Source organism: Salvelinus alpinus, chromosome 26 (assembly GCF_045679555.1).
Source record: "Salvelinus alpinus chromosome 26, SLU_Salpinus.1, whole genome shotgun sequence".
Classification (NCBI taxonomy): domain Eukaryota; kingdom Metazoa; phylum Chordata; class Actinopteri; order Salmoniformes; family Salmonidae; genus Salvelinus; species Salvelinus alpinus.
In genome coordinates, this window is record NC_092111.1 from 11111427 (window position 1) to 11127412 (window position 15986).

The window sequence follows — 15986 nt, forward strand, 5'->3', positions numbered from 1 at the left end:
TTGGCCCACTCCTCCATACAGACCTTCTCCAGATCCTTCAGGTTTCGGGGCTGTCGCTGGGCAATACGGACTTTCGGCTCCCTCCAAAGATTTTCTATTGGGTTCAGGTCTGGAGACTGGCTAGGCCACTCCAGGACCTTGAGATGCTTCTTACGGAGCCACTCCTTAGTTGCCCTGGCTGTGTGTTTCGGGTCGTTGTCATGCTGGAAGACCCAGCCACGACCCATCTTCAATGCTCTTACTGAGGGAAGGAGGTTGTTGGTCAAGATCTCGCGATACATGGCCCCATCCATCCTCCCCTCAATACGGTGCAGTCGTCCTGTCCCCTTTGCAGAAAAGCATCCCCAAAGAATGATGTTTCCACCTCCATGCTTCACGGTTGGGATGGTGTTCTTGGGGTTGTACTCATCCTTCTATTCCTCCAAACACGGCGAGTGGAGTTTAGAGCAAAAAGCTCTATTTTTGTCTCATCAGACCACATGACCTTCTCCCATTCCTCCTCTGGATCATCCAGATGGTCATTGGCAAACTTCAGACGGGCCTGGACATGCGCTGGCTTGAGCAGGGGGACCTTGCGTGCGCTGCAGGATTTTAATCCATGACGGCGTAGTGTGTTACTAATGGTTTTCTTTGAGACTGTGGTCCCAGCTCTCTTCAGGTCATTGACCAGGTCCTGCCGTGTAGTTCTGGGCTGATGCCTCACATTCCTCATGATCATTGATGCCCCACGAGGTGAGATCTTGCATGGAGCCCCAGACCGAGGGTGATTGACCGTCATCTTGAACTTCTTCCATTTTCTAATAATTGTGCCAACAGTTGTTGCCTTCTCACCAAGCTGCTTGCCTATTGTCCTGTAGCCCATCCCAGCCTTGTACAGGTCTACAATTTATCCCTGATGTCCTTACACAGCTCTCTGGTCTTGGCCATTGTGGAGAGGTTGGAGTCTGTTTGATTGAGTGTGTGGACAGGTGTCTTTTATACAGGTAACGAGTTCAAACAGGTGCAGTTAATACAGGTAATGAGTGGAGAACAGGAGGGCTTCTTAAAGAAAAACTAACAGGTCTGTGAGAGCCGGAATTCTTACTGGTTGGTAGGTGATCAAATACTTATGTCATGCAATAAAATGCAAATTAATTACTTAAAAATCATACAATGTGATTTTCTGGATTTTTGTTTTAGATTCCGTCTCTCACAGTTGAAGTGTACCTATGATAAAAATGACAGACCTCTACATGCTTTGTAAGTAGGAAAACCTGCAAAATCGGCAGTGTATCAAATACTTGTTCTCCCCACTGTATGTTGTTTGTATTCAGTCCCATAATGTTTTGTCCCTAATACTGTATCTGTTATAGAAACCTAGTGATTGATCAAAAACATTATGTTGTTTTCTTGGGATTCCAGTGCAAGAAGAACGGTCAGAAGGTCAAGGCTTACCTGAAAAACCATCTGCCCAAGCGGTTCCACTATGCAAACAGTAGACGCATTGAGGACGTCAGCGTGATAGTCAATCCAGGATGGCTGTTCGAGAGGTACCGATTTAAGAAACTCCACCCTACTTTATAAACATAATCCTGGTGTGGATTTTAGTAGGGCATGATGTAGCAAAATGTTGGCTTCTTACATATTTCTGTGTTATGTTATAGATACCCAGGGTCTTTGACCTTCTGTGCAGGTGGAGCTCATGGGTATGACAATGATGATGCTAGTATGCATGTGAGTAGGAAGGAGATCCATTTACTCAAATAAATCAGTTAGTTAATGAGTACAAACTTAATTTGATTGGTTTAAAAAATATACTGAACAAAAATATAAACACAACATGCAACAATTTCAACGATTTTACTGAGTTACAGTTAATATAAGGAAATCAGTCAATTGAAATACATTCATTAGACCCTATGGATATCACATTACTAGTCAGGGGCACAGCCATGGGTGGGCCTTGGAGGGGATAGGCCCACCCACTGGGGAGCCAGGCTCAGACAATCAGAATGAGTTTTTCCCCCCATAAAAGGGCTTTATCACAGACAGAAATACTTCTGGGACGACAGCCATGCAGACCAATTTGATACAGTGTACGGCGTATGGTCTGAGCACTGACAGGCTGACCCCCCACCCCTTCAACCTCTGCAGCAATGCTGGCAGCACTCATACGTCCATTTCCCAAAGACAACCTCTGGATATGACGCTGAGCACGTGCACTCAACTTCTTTGGTCGACCATGGCGAGGCCTGTTCTGAGTGGAACCTGTCCAGTGAAACCGCTGTATGGTCTTGGCCACCATGCTGCAGCTCAGTTTCAGGGTCTTGGCAATCTTCTTATAGCCCAGGCCATTTTTATGTAGAGCAATAATAATTTTTTCAGATCCTCAGAGTTGTTTGACATGAGGTGCCATGTTGAACTTCCAGTGACCAGTCAGTATGAGGGAGTGTGAGAGCTATGACACCAAATTTAACACACCTGCTCCCCATTCACACCTGAGACCTTGTAACACTAACGAGTCACATGACACCGGGGAGGGAAAATGGCTAATTGGGCCCAGTTTGGACGTTTTCAATTAGGGGTGTACTCACTTTTGTTGCCAGCGGTTTAGACATTAATGGCTGTGTGAGTTATTTTGAGGGGACAGCAAATTTACAGTGTTATACAAGCTGTACACTCACTACTTTACATTGTAGCAAAGTGTCATTTCTTCAGTGTTGTCACATGAAAAGATATACTCAAATATTTACAAAAATGTGAGGGGTGTACTCACTTTTGTGATATACTGTACATACACACACATCTTTGCACTGAGTGCACAAAACATTAGGAACACCTGCTCATTCCATGACATAGACTGACCAGGTGAAAGCTATGGTCTCTTATTGATGTCCCTTGTTAAATCCACTTCAATCAGTGTAGCTGAAGGGGAAGAGACAGGTTAAATAAGGATTTTTAAACATAGAGACATGTATTGTGTTTGTGGGCCAATCAGGGGGTGAATGGGCAAGACAAAAGATTGAAGTACTTTTGAACGGGATATGGTAGTAGGTGCCAGGCGCACCGGTTTGTGTCAAGAACCACAATGCTGCACAGTGTATCAATAATGGTCCACCACCCAAAGGACATCCAGCCAACTTGACACAACTGTGGGAAGCATTGCAGTCAACACGGGCCAGCATCTCTATGGAACGCTTTCGACAACTTGTAGATACCATGCCACGAGGAGGCTGTTCTGAGTGCAAAAGGGGGTGCAACTCAATATTAGGAGGGTGTTCCTAATGTTTTTTACACTCCGTGTATATTGATATTGTTGTATTTAAGAGATGGAAAATTGACAACTTAACCCTATGATGAATACCCTCTTTATTCTCCTCAGGCTATGTTCTTAAGCTATGGACCCAAGTTTCATTATAAAACCGAAATAGAACCATTCTCCAATATTGAGCTCTACAATCTCATGTGTGGTGAGTAGCAGTAAATATAGCAGTAAATTACAGTGTCAGTTGTCTGTGTTAACCAAGAAATTGTTTCTGTCAGTCCATCATTAAGTGGCAGAATTTGTTGTGAAAGGGCTGGGTTTTGATTAATAAGTAAGTTGTACGCGGGGCGAAGGCTTGACCATTCACTGGCCAATCAACGTGTTCCATGGCTTAATATTGCATGAGGTTGTCTCAAGTTGTGGAGGTTATTGACGGTCTTTCGATGTCATCAACTCCAATTCGGCTGGGGCCACGGAATATTCTCGTCCTAATCCGTTTATTAAATAGCATAGGCCACTGTAATTAATAACAGCAACAACTATATACATCCAGTTTTTGATAATATGTTTGGAGTGTTGGCAGTCAACATTGTAATCGCTTCACCTATAGGCCTATACATGTCTTTACGCATCGCATTTCTCCTGAAATAAAAAATACTAGGCTCCCCTTAAAATGTATTGAAGGCTATATGTGAGGCTAGTTCGCAATATCAAGATATACCACCGTTGATATTGCATTATGGGACTGAATATTTTGAATAGGTTTGGAGGAGCGCATCTTTGGTAACCCCACTAACCGTACAATAGGCGCTCTTTGTAAATGGGGATGGATACAAGTGAAATGGAGTATGCAGGTAGGCCTATGTTAATTGTGAATAATGCAAAAGCATGACAGCAAAAGCCTCTCTAGAAGACCACTTAGAAACCTTTTATGGATAAAAGGTTCCAAAATAATAACAGGAGCTGGCTAAAACAATGTACAAGACATAGATACAAAAGGGGATGTCCGCTTACTGTTTTACTGCTCCCTTGATCTGTTTAATAAAGCTTTGGTGATAAAGATTTATTTCAAAACGGTCTCATGAGCCAACCCGTTTATTGATAGTCTTGGCTGCTTAATGAATGCATTGGGCAGGACAAAAAACAATCCTGATTGAGGATGTTTTGGGTTTTTAATCAAATGAAACAAAATGCTAACAAAAACAACGTTTTTTAGGTTTCTAAATAGTAGATTCACCGCACAAAAAAGCACATCTCTCTTGTTCCATGGGCACTATGCATCAAGTCTGAATAGGCTGTGCTTCCGCCGTCAAAATCCATGCCGTAATCAACATTGTTACTTATAAGAATAGCTTTTGTGGAGTCTTAAATCTCCCTATTTGTGCTAAATGAAATTGTCACTGTTGTGCTAGTTTTTAAGGACACACTTCACATATTACCAACCCTCCCACAGCACAAGTGAGCTGATGTAAGACAGGTAAATAGCTGAACCTGGCGCAAGGTGTGGAAATGCCAGAGCGCCAGTTTTTACGTGACGAAGTTTGACAATTGCGCTGCTTTAACGCCAGACGAAAATATAACTCCTGGTATTTGAACACTGCATTGTTGAGGAAGAGCTTGTAAGTAAGCATTTCACCGGACTGTTTTACACCGGTTGTATCCTGCACAAACGACAAATAAGATTTCATTTTATTTGATCTCAAACATGAATAGTATGTGCATTGTAACATTGTCCATGTGAAACCCTTTCAGATGTGTTGGGGATCTCCCCATCCCAGAACAATGGAAGCCATGGCAGTATGAACCATCTCCTGAGGACTCCCTGGCACACTCCCATACACCCCGCAGAGCAGACAACCCCTGGGCAGTGCCCTCTGGTGATCCTTGAACCCACAGATACCCTGGACTGCACATGCACCTCCCTGGTAGTACCCCTTGCTTACATTGAGTACACCAAACATTAGGAACACCTTCCAAATATTGAGTTGCACCCCCTTTTGCTCTCAGAACAGCCTCAATTCCTCAGGGCATGTTCATCTAAAATGTAATCTATATAATCCCCAAGAGTAATTATTTCTCATTAGAGGACCATAAACAATATCTAGTAATGCTGCATATGCCAAGAAAGGTTCAAATCTCACCTTTCTGGAATAGTTTTTTTATATAAATTGCTGAGGTGTAGTAGTCACTTTTGAGGACACAAGTGCAAGTATACAGTACAATATGATAAAAATATGAAATATGTTATATGACATATGTCCTATTCAATACAACTGTATGAATAAGGCTTGAAATGACGTATATGCTTTCTAAATATAGTATAAACAAATGATAAAACCAATAACTATAACATTTCACCTTATAACTGCAAAATACATATTTCTATGTTCAGTCTTAGAGAAAATATGGACATCACACAGCTCTATAGCTTGACTTCTTGAACTAGCCTTTCATCTCATATTAATCTTGTCCATCTATGACAAACAAAGTTTATTTTATTATTATTTTTTTTTTACGATGGTCCTCCCATGCCTACACCGCTGCTTTGAAGTTACAGTATACACCTCTGAATCCTATAGTGATAAGAAGCTGGTATTATACAGTATATTAAGCACATATGAATTACGCTAACCATAGAACGTCTCTGTCTCCAATGTTGTTGATATTCATGAAAGAATCAATTAATTAAAGGATCAATATTGTCAGTCTTATCTATAACAACATCATATCTTGTTTCTTTCCAGGGTGTAACTAATCCAAATAGTCGTCTGAATCTGACAGCTGCTGAAGGTAAATATTGTGTGAGAGAGAGAGTATGGACAGATTATTGCCGGAATATTGTCATGATTAACAATCAATTATGATACCAGATGGTACATTGAGTTTAGCAATAATACTTCATTATAAACTGGTTGGTTTGAGCCCTGAATGCTGATTGTCTGAAAGCCGTGGTATACCACGGGTCTGACCCCAAAATACTTTTTACTGTTTTAATTACGTTGGTAACCAGTTTATAATAGCACTAAGGGGGGTTGTGGTATACCGTAAAACGTAATTTAAAAGCAGAGTCTGAAATAGTCACCTGTCCCTTTTAATAGCCGAACAAGAGCACACATTTCAGCAAATTAAACGCCTGTTTCAAATAAACGCCCTGACTAAATGAAATGTTTACGAGGTTACTGTGAATTACCATGAATTGTTTACAAGATGTAATGTTTGATTTGTTAAATAAATGATTTAAATAATTCAGTAATGGCTCAAAAAAATGATGTCAATCATCCGTTTTTACTGCCAGTAAGAAACTGCTAGCCATTGGCTGCTAACAGCTGAACACTGCTAGCCATTGGCTTCTAACAGCTGAACACTGCTAGCCATTGGCTTCTAACAGCTGAACACTGCTAGCCATTGGCTTCTAACAGCTGAACACTGCTAGCTAAAAGTATAACACATTAGTAAAGGAAATTAAGAAATTAATTTAAATTCTGGAAGTGCAAATGAGCACCATCGATTTCTGTATGCTAGCTATGCTAACCAGCTTATAGGAACGAAAGTTAGCATTTAGCAGTCACTTCTTAACCTGAAAAGGGACAACTTCTACATGGTATGCAGCCAAATATATCCAAATCGGACTTAAGTAACCACATTGTGGCCCTGTTACAATACATAAATCAGGACAGATTTGAAGAATAGCCACATTGTTAGAACAGATTTGTTGAATGTGCGCCAATCTGGTCAATGCGTCTGCATCCCATTGACTCCTTTACCAAATCTATGGCATTGTTGAATACCCGTTTCTGATTGCCTTGAAGGGCATTCTAGAGCGTGCATTATTTAAGTGATAATACCCGAGAAGCCGGTGTTTGGAGGATATATTGGCATGGGTGTTGTTAGAAAACCGTGCCAATATATCCTCCAAACACTGGATTCGAGGGCATTATCACTTTTATGCAATGGGTTACCAACATATTCAAATAATGATTGTCATATTTTCATAAACATTATTTTGATGAATTTATTCATACTATTTCATCCTTCCACAAGATATAGTCCCGACACAAATCTAGAGTTGCTACCCAAGCCGGCTGCTCGTTCGTTCTATCTGTTCGGTTGCTAGAGACAAGACCCAGTCGTTCAGTCTTTTTTTTTTTATGGACACGACCCAGTCGTTGGTTCTAAATGTTCCATTGCCATACTGGCTGGCAACGTTCTTATCCCATGCTTTCTAGCTAGCCAACTACGGCTAACTTACAGTCAAGTCAAAAAGTGCAGCCAGAATAACAGCAATGTAGCTGCGTTTTTATTTGTTTAAGCTGTTTTCTAGTAACATTTATTTGGATACATCCATAGCAATGAGCTAATTAAGGCGTGATTTTGACTGGCATAAAAAACGTGCTCACTCGTCAGGACACTGTTGTTCAGATGAGCTAGCCAACAACACAGCTAACACAATCACTTCAAACTCTCAGGTATCAAGGTAAGACCCAAGTGCAGACTGTGTGAAGTAACAATGTTTATTGTAACAGGGGCAGGCAAACGACAGGTCAAGGCAGGCAGGGCTCGATAATCCAGAGTAGGAGCAAAGGTACAGGCTCAGGGTAAAAACCAGGAGGACGAGAAAAAGAGAGGCTGGGAAAAGACAGGAGCTGACAGGACAAACTTGGAAACAGAAGACAAAGGGCTGTGAGACATGGCTTTAATTCTAAACACAGGAAGGGTAGGAGGTATACAGAGGGTACCAGGCAACAGAAGACGAACAACAGAGGAGCTAATGATCTTGGAGCAGGGGGGACGGGGGTGTAGCCGCGGGGCTATAGCGGCGTGCCAGCGCATCTGGCTTGACCTTCTTGGATACCGGTCGGTGCTGCAGAAGTGAAGTGGCCCAGGCCTTACTGAACCCCTCCCGGGGGTCCTGGTACTCCGTGGGGCTGGCGGAGAGGTCCGGGGCAATTTCCAAGCCCCCAGGAAGACGTCCCGGGGCAGGCAGAGCTGACTTCAGGCAATGATTGTGGCAGGACGGGCTCCAGCCCACGATGGCACCAGTAGCCCAGTCAATGGAGAGATTGTATTGCTGGAGCCAAGAGAATCCCAATACCACGGGAACCTGCGGAGACTCAACCAGTAGGAATTGGATCGTCTCGCTGTGATTCCCCGACACTCGTAGGTTGGTCTGGTGGGTGACCCAGCCTATAGAGCGCCCATCCAGGGCTCTAACACCCATGGGAATGGAGAGGTGTTGAGTGGGGATACCCAGGTCGGACGCAAGGGTAACGTCCATGAGACTCACATTGGCCCCCGAGTCAATGAGTACCTGGAGAGACTTGGGCTGATCGCCCCACAACAGGGTGGCATGGAGAGGGGGGTGAGTAAGGGGAGAAGAACAATTATCTTTAAGACCCACTAGAGTACTCACTCCAACGAATGAGCTAGGTCACTTGAAGGGACAGGTAGACACAAAATGACCGGCAGGACCGCAATACAGACAACTGTATTGGGTGTCAAGTCTGCGTACACATTCGGCTGGAGACAGCCTAGCCCTGCCGAGCTGCATCAGCTCATTTTAACGTCGTAGCTGCATCAGCTCATTTTAACGTCATAGATTTAGCCACTGGTAAACTGTGGAATAGATACCCGTGGTATACGTCTATCAGCCAATCAGCATTCAGGGCTCGAACCACCCAGTTTATAATTCCCTATAACGGACAGTACAGTATATCAGTACTGGTAGAATTCAATGGCTATAGTTCAATCTTGCATGTTCAATGTTTGAGCTGCTTTTGAAATCAAAAGTCGAATTGAAAACATTATTGGCATGGCTGAATTTGAATTTCATAAATAGCAAGCTTGGACTGAAGGTTTGGATCGAGGTAAAGTTGGTTTTATATTCACACATTCGGACATTCAACAGATATTCATCAGACATTCAACAGACATTCGCCAAAAGTCAATGTAAAAATGTAAAAATCAATAACTGTTTCACTGTTTGTCACATAAAACGAGGTATTATTTATTCTATAAATGTCTAGCATACTTTTACAACCTTTGTTTTGAGGACAAACTGCAGTTTTGATTTGATAGAAATACATAAAATCTATAAAATGCCATTTAAAGCGGTATAAATCAATAACTAATTCACTGTTTGTCACAAACATCAAACGATGTATGATTTATTCTATATCCATACTTTTGTTTTGAAGAAAAAGTCCAGTTTTGACTTGATAGAAATACAAAAAATCTATAAAATTCAGTTTAAAACTATATAAAATCAATAACGTTTTCACTGATTATGATAGAATCATCAAATTAGGTATAAATGTCTAGTATACTTTTAACAACCTTTGCTTTGAGTAGAAATTCCAGTTTTGATATGATAGAAATACATAAAATCTCAAATAAATGACATGCATTTGACCACAACCCTGACAGAAGCACCCATAACTAAGGTGTTAATCATCGTTGAGTATTCAGGCAATATAAATCACATAGTAATAAAGGCATACATTTGCAAAAAACATATGCGTTGATAAAAAAGGTATCACACATCAATGTTGTAATATCAAACCTTACAATAATGTCAGTCTTTGAAATCCAAATCAGTTTAATCGTCACTTGTGCCAGATACAATGTGTGTACCTATTATAGTGAATTTCTGTCATAGTATGTATCTAGTATCTCTCATAGTAGAATAATAAAATAGAGTAATGATAATAGAACATTAGAGCATTAACTCGGGTTGCAAAGGGCTGGAATTTTTCTGGAAATTTTCCATGGGAAGTTAAGCCCGGGAATTTTGGGAATTTTGCTTAAATTCGCTCACAACCTCTGACAAAAGTCCCTCTACTTCTATTCAAGGTGAAAATGATGAACCAGACACCTTATCGATAGCAAGAGCTCATGGTCCTCCTGGAATCAGAAGTTTTTTTGACTCAATGGAGGAACGTAGTCAGAGAGATGCAGATGAATGTCTTGCTCTAGCTGTATATGCAACTGGTTCACCTCTGATGCTCACAGGCAATGTGTATTGGAAGAGATTTCATCAATGACCAAGGTCATCAAGGTCATCAATGACCTTGGACCACAGAAGGTATTTGCACTGGTGTTGGACAATGCTGCAAACATGAAGGCTGCTTGGTCTAACGTGGAGGAGTCCTACCCTCACATCACACCCATTGGCTGTGCTGCTCATGCATTGAATCTGCTCCTCAAGGACATCATGGCACTGAAAACAATGGATACACTCTACAAGAGAGCCAAATAAATGGTTAGGTATGTGAAGGGTCATCAAGTTATAGCAGCAATCTACCTCACCAAGCAAAGTTAGAAGAATAAGAGCACCACATTGAAGCTGCCCAGCAACACCCGTTGGGGTGGTGTTGTCAGCATGTTTGACAGTCTCCTGGAGGGGAAGGAGTCTCTCCAAGAAATGGCCATATCACAATCTGCTGATATGGACAGCCCCATCAAGAGGATCCTCCTGGATGATGTACTTTGGGAGAGAGTCCAGCCTGAAACTCCTGAAACCTATAGCAGCAGCCATTGCACGGATTGAGGGAGACAATGCCATCCTGTCTGATGTTCAGACTCTGCTTGCAGATGTAAGAGAAGAAATCCGTACTGCCCTGCCCACTTCACTGTTGCTCCAAGCAGAGGAAACTGCAATAATTAAATATATCAAAAAGCGTGAAGACTTCTGCCTGAAGCCCATACACGCCACAGCATACATGTTGGACCCAACGTATGCTGGCAAGAGCATCCTGTCTGGTTCAAAGATCAACAAGGCCTATGGTGTCATCACTACCGTGTCTCGCACCTTGGCCTGGATGAGGGCAAGGTTCTTGGCAGTCTGGCGAAGTACACTTCCAAGCAAGGGCTTTGGGATGGAGATGCAATATGGCAGTCGTGTCAGCATATCTCATCGGCCACCTGGTGGAAGGGACTTTGTGGATCTGAGGCTCTTTCCCCTGTTGCCTCCATCATCCACCAAAACCCACCAACATCAGCCGCCTCAGAGCGCAACTGGTCCTTGTTTGGGAACACACACCAAAGCATGCAACAGGCTGACCAATACAAGGGTTGAAAAATTGGTGGCCGTCCAGGCAAGTTTGAAGCTTTTCGAGCCTGACAACGAGCCATCCTCAACAAGGTTGGAAAGTGACAGTGAAGATGAGGCCTCAGAGTCTGTTCAAGCGGTGGACATTGAGGAGGTCCAGGGAGAAGACTGAGAAGAAGACAACCAAAGCTTTAGTTTCTAGACTATCATTTTACAGATGTATGTTGAAAACGTTTTTGGGAAATGCGATGGATCATTGGGGATCATTCAATATTCCCTTTCTTTTGTTGTTCAGTGCATTCATCTCATGTGAAGAGTCAACTCATTTAATTCAATTCAATTCGTAACTAAATTGTTTTTTTCTATTGGAAGGATTTAATAATTAGCAATTTGCCTACTTATGATAAGGTAAAGGTTTCTGTCTCCATATGATATGGTAAATATATCCATTGCAAAAAACATAATGTGTGGTAGTTGCACACCTCCCTGCTGAATTATATAGAGGTGATTTGGGCCAGTTTTTTCATGATCTTTTGTGAAAAACCACATTTTCACGTAGGCTTTGGGCTAGCAGTTTAAGAGAGCAGATAGCATAGAGAAAGCCTGGTTGAAGTCCTACTTTTTAATGGTTTGTGCCAGTAGATTGCAGAGGGGTTCACATACAGATAAGAGGCAAATCATAATGTATACATTTAGCCCAAAAACCAAACATGTACCATCTACTTCTTATATTAATGCTTTTTTTTGTTATCCACCCTCTGGTATCTTTCAATACCCATGCTAATATATATATATATATATATATATATATATATATATATATATATATATATATATATATATATATATACAGTATATATATATATATATATATATATATATATACAGTATATGTTATGGTTCACTCTTAGTTTTCCTTATCTCCACTGTGGAATGTCCATGTTGATCCTCTTGGTTATCTTGGTCCTCTTGATCCATCCACCTGTCTTCTATAGCCAGTCAGGCCTGATCCCTTCATCACGTAGTTTTTCCTGTAATTTAATTTAATATGACTGAAGATGCAGAATTTTCTGCCAGGCCCCTTCTAATAGGGTACAGCAGACTTTGACCACACGTCCTCTAGACTGACTACATGCCTTCTATCAAATCAAAACTGGAATTTGTACTCAAAACAAAAGTTATAAAAGTATGCTAGACATTTATAGAATAAATTATACCTAGTTTGATGTTTGTGACAAACGGTGAATTAATTATTGATTTAGACTGCTTGAAATGGCATTTTATAGATTTTATGTATTTCTATCAAGTCAAAACTGTCATTTTTCCTCAAAACAAAGGTTGTAAAAGTATGCTAGACATTTATAGAATAAATCATACCTAGCTTGATGTTTCTGTGACAAACGGTGAATTAGTTATTGATTTATACATTTTTAAATGGCTTTTGGCGAATGTCTGAATGCCTGATGAATGTCTGTTGAATGTCCGAATGTGTGAATATCAAACCAACTTTACCTCGGTAAGTGTAGCTAGCTAAACTAGCAAGTCTGTTTGTTTGGTTACCATGGCAACTACTGCAGCTATCTGGTAAACTTGATAGCAAGGGAGAACGAACATGGCGCTCTATCTAAAATATCTAAAACTCCGTGTTGCTAGTCTGCTAGTGCGTCGTGGAAAACACCTTCCACATGTTTATTATTTGACATAGAATCCCTTGTTGATTATCCTTTACATAGTGCCAATAATAGCCTACTGCTCCTCCAAAACAAATAGTTTGAGTCAAACAAAATGAATGTTATGTAGTACATCCTATATGCTGAATCTTATTGGACAATTAGGTCTTGTCCAATATAAAAAACATTTAAAGCTGCAATATGTAACTTTTTGACCAACCCGACCTAATTCACACAGAATTTGGAGATATAGTCCTGTCCTTCTCATTGAAAGCAAATCTAAGAAGCGTTCTATGTGAACTATTTCTAATCTTCGCATGCTTAAATTTGTTTTTTGCGTCTTTTACTTTAGATTTTGTACACCAGCTTCAAACATACAATAATACGTATGGTTATGGGAAATTCACAGCTGGTTATATGGTACAATGATTGTTTTGTTACATAAACTGAAATTAGGCAAACTTTTAGAATTTCTGCAACCAGGAAATGGCAGAGTGATTTCTGTATAGTGCATCTTTATCTGACATCTGTTTGTCTACTCACTTTCAGTGAAGGCTGTTGAGCAGAAGCACATGTTGTTTGGAAGACCAATAATGCTGCAACCCAGCAATGACTACTGCTTACTGTATCATCAGGGCTTTGTCAACGCCTATAGCAAAAAATCCCTCATGCCAGTGTGGAACTCATACACTTTGGACAAACCTGTAAGTCATTTCATCTAAAGGCCATCATTTTTACAAATCAGTAACTGATCAAGTGTAATTTGTTAGACACATTCATTTGAACTTTCAGTTAATTCTTACTTTGATATGTCAATGTCATGACACTTGCACATCCACAAGTCTTCAAATTACCTATTCTTTAGTCAAACATGAGCTATGATGAGTTTAAATATTGCCTCTCAAAGATCATCCACAGAAGCTAACTTTGATTAAATTATATCTAAAGGAAGGTTAGAATGTAAATTGACATACAAAGTACAGGGGTCATCCTTGTCAAAATGCATTGGAGAAGATCCAAAGTTGCTCTTTTGCTATTGTCTTCTCCAATGTTGTCCTTGCTTCCCTTGGATGTTTTCAAAAGTTTGTGGAGGGTGGATGTGAGTAATGCAGGAAGGACTTTTGTAATTTCCTCCTCTTTGTCACCCTCTGTAGGAAAACATGGACCCTTTGCCAGCAGTCACACCAGACTGTCTGAGGGCTGATGTCCGCATCGCGGCAGATAAAAGTCCCAGATGTGACCAGTATGCTCCAGCCAGGAACATTACCCACGGTTTCCTCTACCCTCCCAGTACGTGTGATGATTTCACATCTATACTTTCAAATACACTAGTCTTAAGCAAACAGAATAAGGCTGAAACAACAAAAAAGTCTAACTCCCACCCCCTTAACTTTGTTTTTCTATGTCATTTAGTTAGCAGACACTCATAACCAGAGAGATTTGCTGTAAGTGATGTAATAGTAGAATGTATGTCAAAAAGAAACTGTTGTTCATCTGGTCTCCCCCCCACTAAAATAATAATATACTTCTCCCCCCAGGCATCCAGCTGTCAAAATAATGAGGAATTTAGTCTTATTGAAGTATCTCGTTTGTTATTTCTTGTGACGTCCAGATCTCAACAAGACAGCACAGGAGGAGTATGATGGCCTGTTGATGAGCAATGTTGTACCCATGTATCCTGAGTTTAAGAGTACGTACACTCTTCACAGTCTGAGACAGCTCTCTCTTGCTTCCTTCAAACTCATATTTTCCTCTCTTGTTCACTCACTGTACTCGAATTCAGCTTGTCTCTCTACTTCTCTCCCTTATTCACATCTCCTACATGTTATATGATTAAACATACATTTAATTTCTATTATTTATATGTACTTTTATTTTGAAATTACATTTGTATTTAGTTTTCACACAACATAAAAGAAGAACATCAACAAATAAAACAGACACAACAAACACAGTCAACACCACACGTCATACAAGTAGCTTCAGCTCATGATAAATAGATACACATGTCTTTATTTTATAGAGATCTGGGATTACTTCCAGACTACATTGCTGAAAAAATATGCCGGTCAATATAATGGCATTAATGTGGTGACAGGCCCGGCATTTGACTACAACTACGACGGACAGTTTGATTCTCAAGACCAGATACAACAGTATGTGAGCTTTTCTTTATCATACAAAACAGAGCCAATTGTGTGTTCTAACATGGGGAACATGCCATGGAGCAGAGAGGAAGCGAAGTTTATAAATCTCACAAAAGGCAATCATGAAACACATAGTGTTGCAGAGCGCTATCAATGGGGCACAGATGATTGCAGCGATGCCAGACACTTCAGTCTTAACCAGTGTTTTATTTCTTGTTTTCATTAAGGTTTGTAACAGGTACACAGATTCCAATCCCAACCCATTACTTTGCAGTTCTCACGAGCTGTAAGGACTCGCAACCAGTGAGCAGCTGTAACAATGAGCTACAGACAGTTTCCTTCTTGATACCACACAAAGCGGACAACTCAGAGAGTTGTAATGTAAGGCAACCATATCACCTCAAAGCACTGCACACTTTCTTTGTAAAAAAAATAACAAAAAACAAGAAAAACTGGACAGGTCTAAGTACTTGAATTGCAAGTACAGAGTGTTTTGGAATGATGTACATTCTGTACTCTCTCCTACTACTGACAAACACGTAGTGAAATGCAAAAACAATTGTGTTGTAAAGTTGAGAACACCTATACTTTCATCTGTTTTGAAGACAGTGTAACCTTTTACATGACCCTTTCCCAACACCTGGCAACTATCATGATGTTTTGGTGAGAAACCCTGGTTCGCACATTGATGTGGATTGTGTCTAACGTTAGCTAACCTGTAGCTAGCTAGCCTGCCTCTCTAGCATTATCCAATTATAATGTCACATAACCAGTAGTATCTAGACAATACACTTGTATAAGCTATGACCTAACTAATTTGTAATGAGCTAGCTAGCTAGGTAAGCTAACATTAGCTAAAAAGTTAGCTAGCATGCCTT

The 15986-nt window shown here is 40.7% G+C and overlaps 1 protein-coding gene across 1 annotated transcript in view; it reads left to right on the top strand.

Moving 5' to 3' along the window:
- Positions 1-15986, top strand: part of LOC139554691 (venom phosphodiesterase 1) — a 35027-nt gene that overhangs the window by 16428 nt on the left and 2613 nt on the right. The window contains exons 15-24 of the mRNA XM_071367727.1: positions 1402-1529; positions 1644-1713; positions 3362-3449; positions 4997-5169; positions 5989-6034; positions 13511-13665; positions 14116-14251; positions 14574-14651; positions 14985-15117; positions 15336-15489. Of these exons, the coding sequence (XP_071223828.1) occupies positions 1402-1529; positions 1644-1713; positions 3362-3449; positions 4997-5169; positions 5989-6034; positions 13511-13665; positions 14116-14251; positions 14574-14651; positions 14985-15117; positions 15336-15489 (1161 nt within the window). The remainder of the gene's footprint in view (positions 1-1401; positions 1530-1643; positions 1714-3361; positions 3450-4996; positions 5170-5988; positions 6035-13510; positions 13666-14115; positions 14252-14573; positions 14652-14984; positions 15118-15335; positions 15490-15986) is intronic.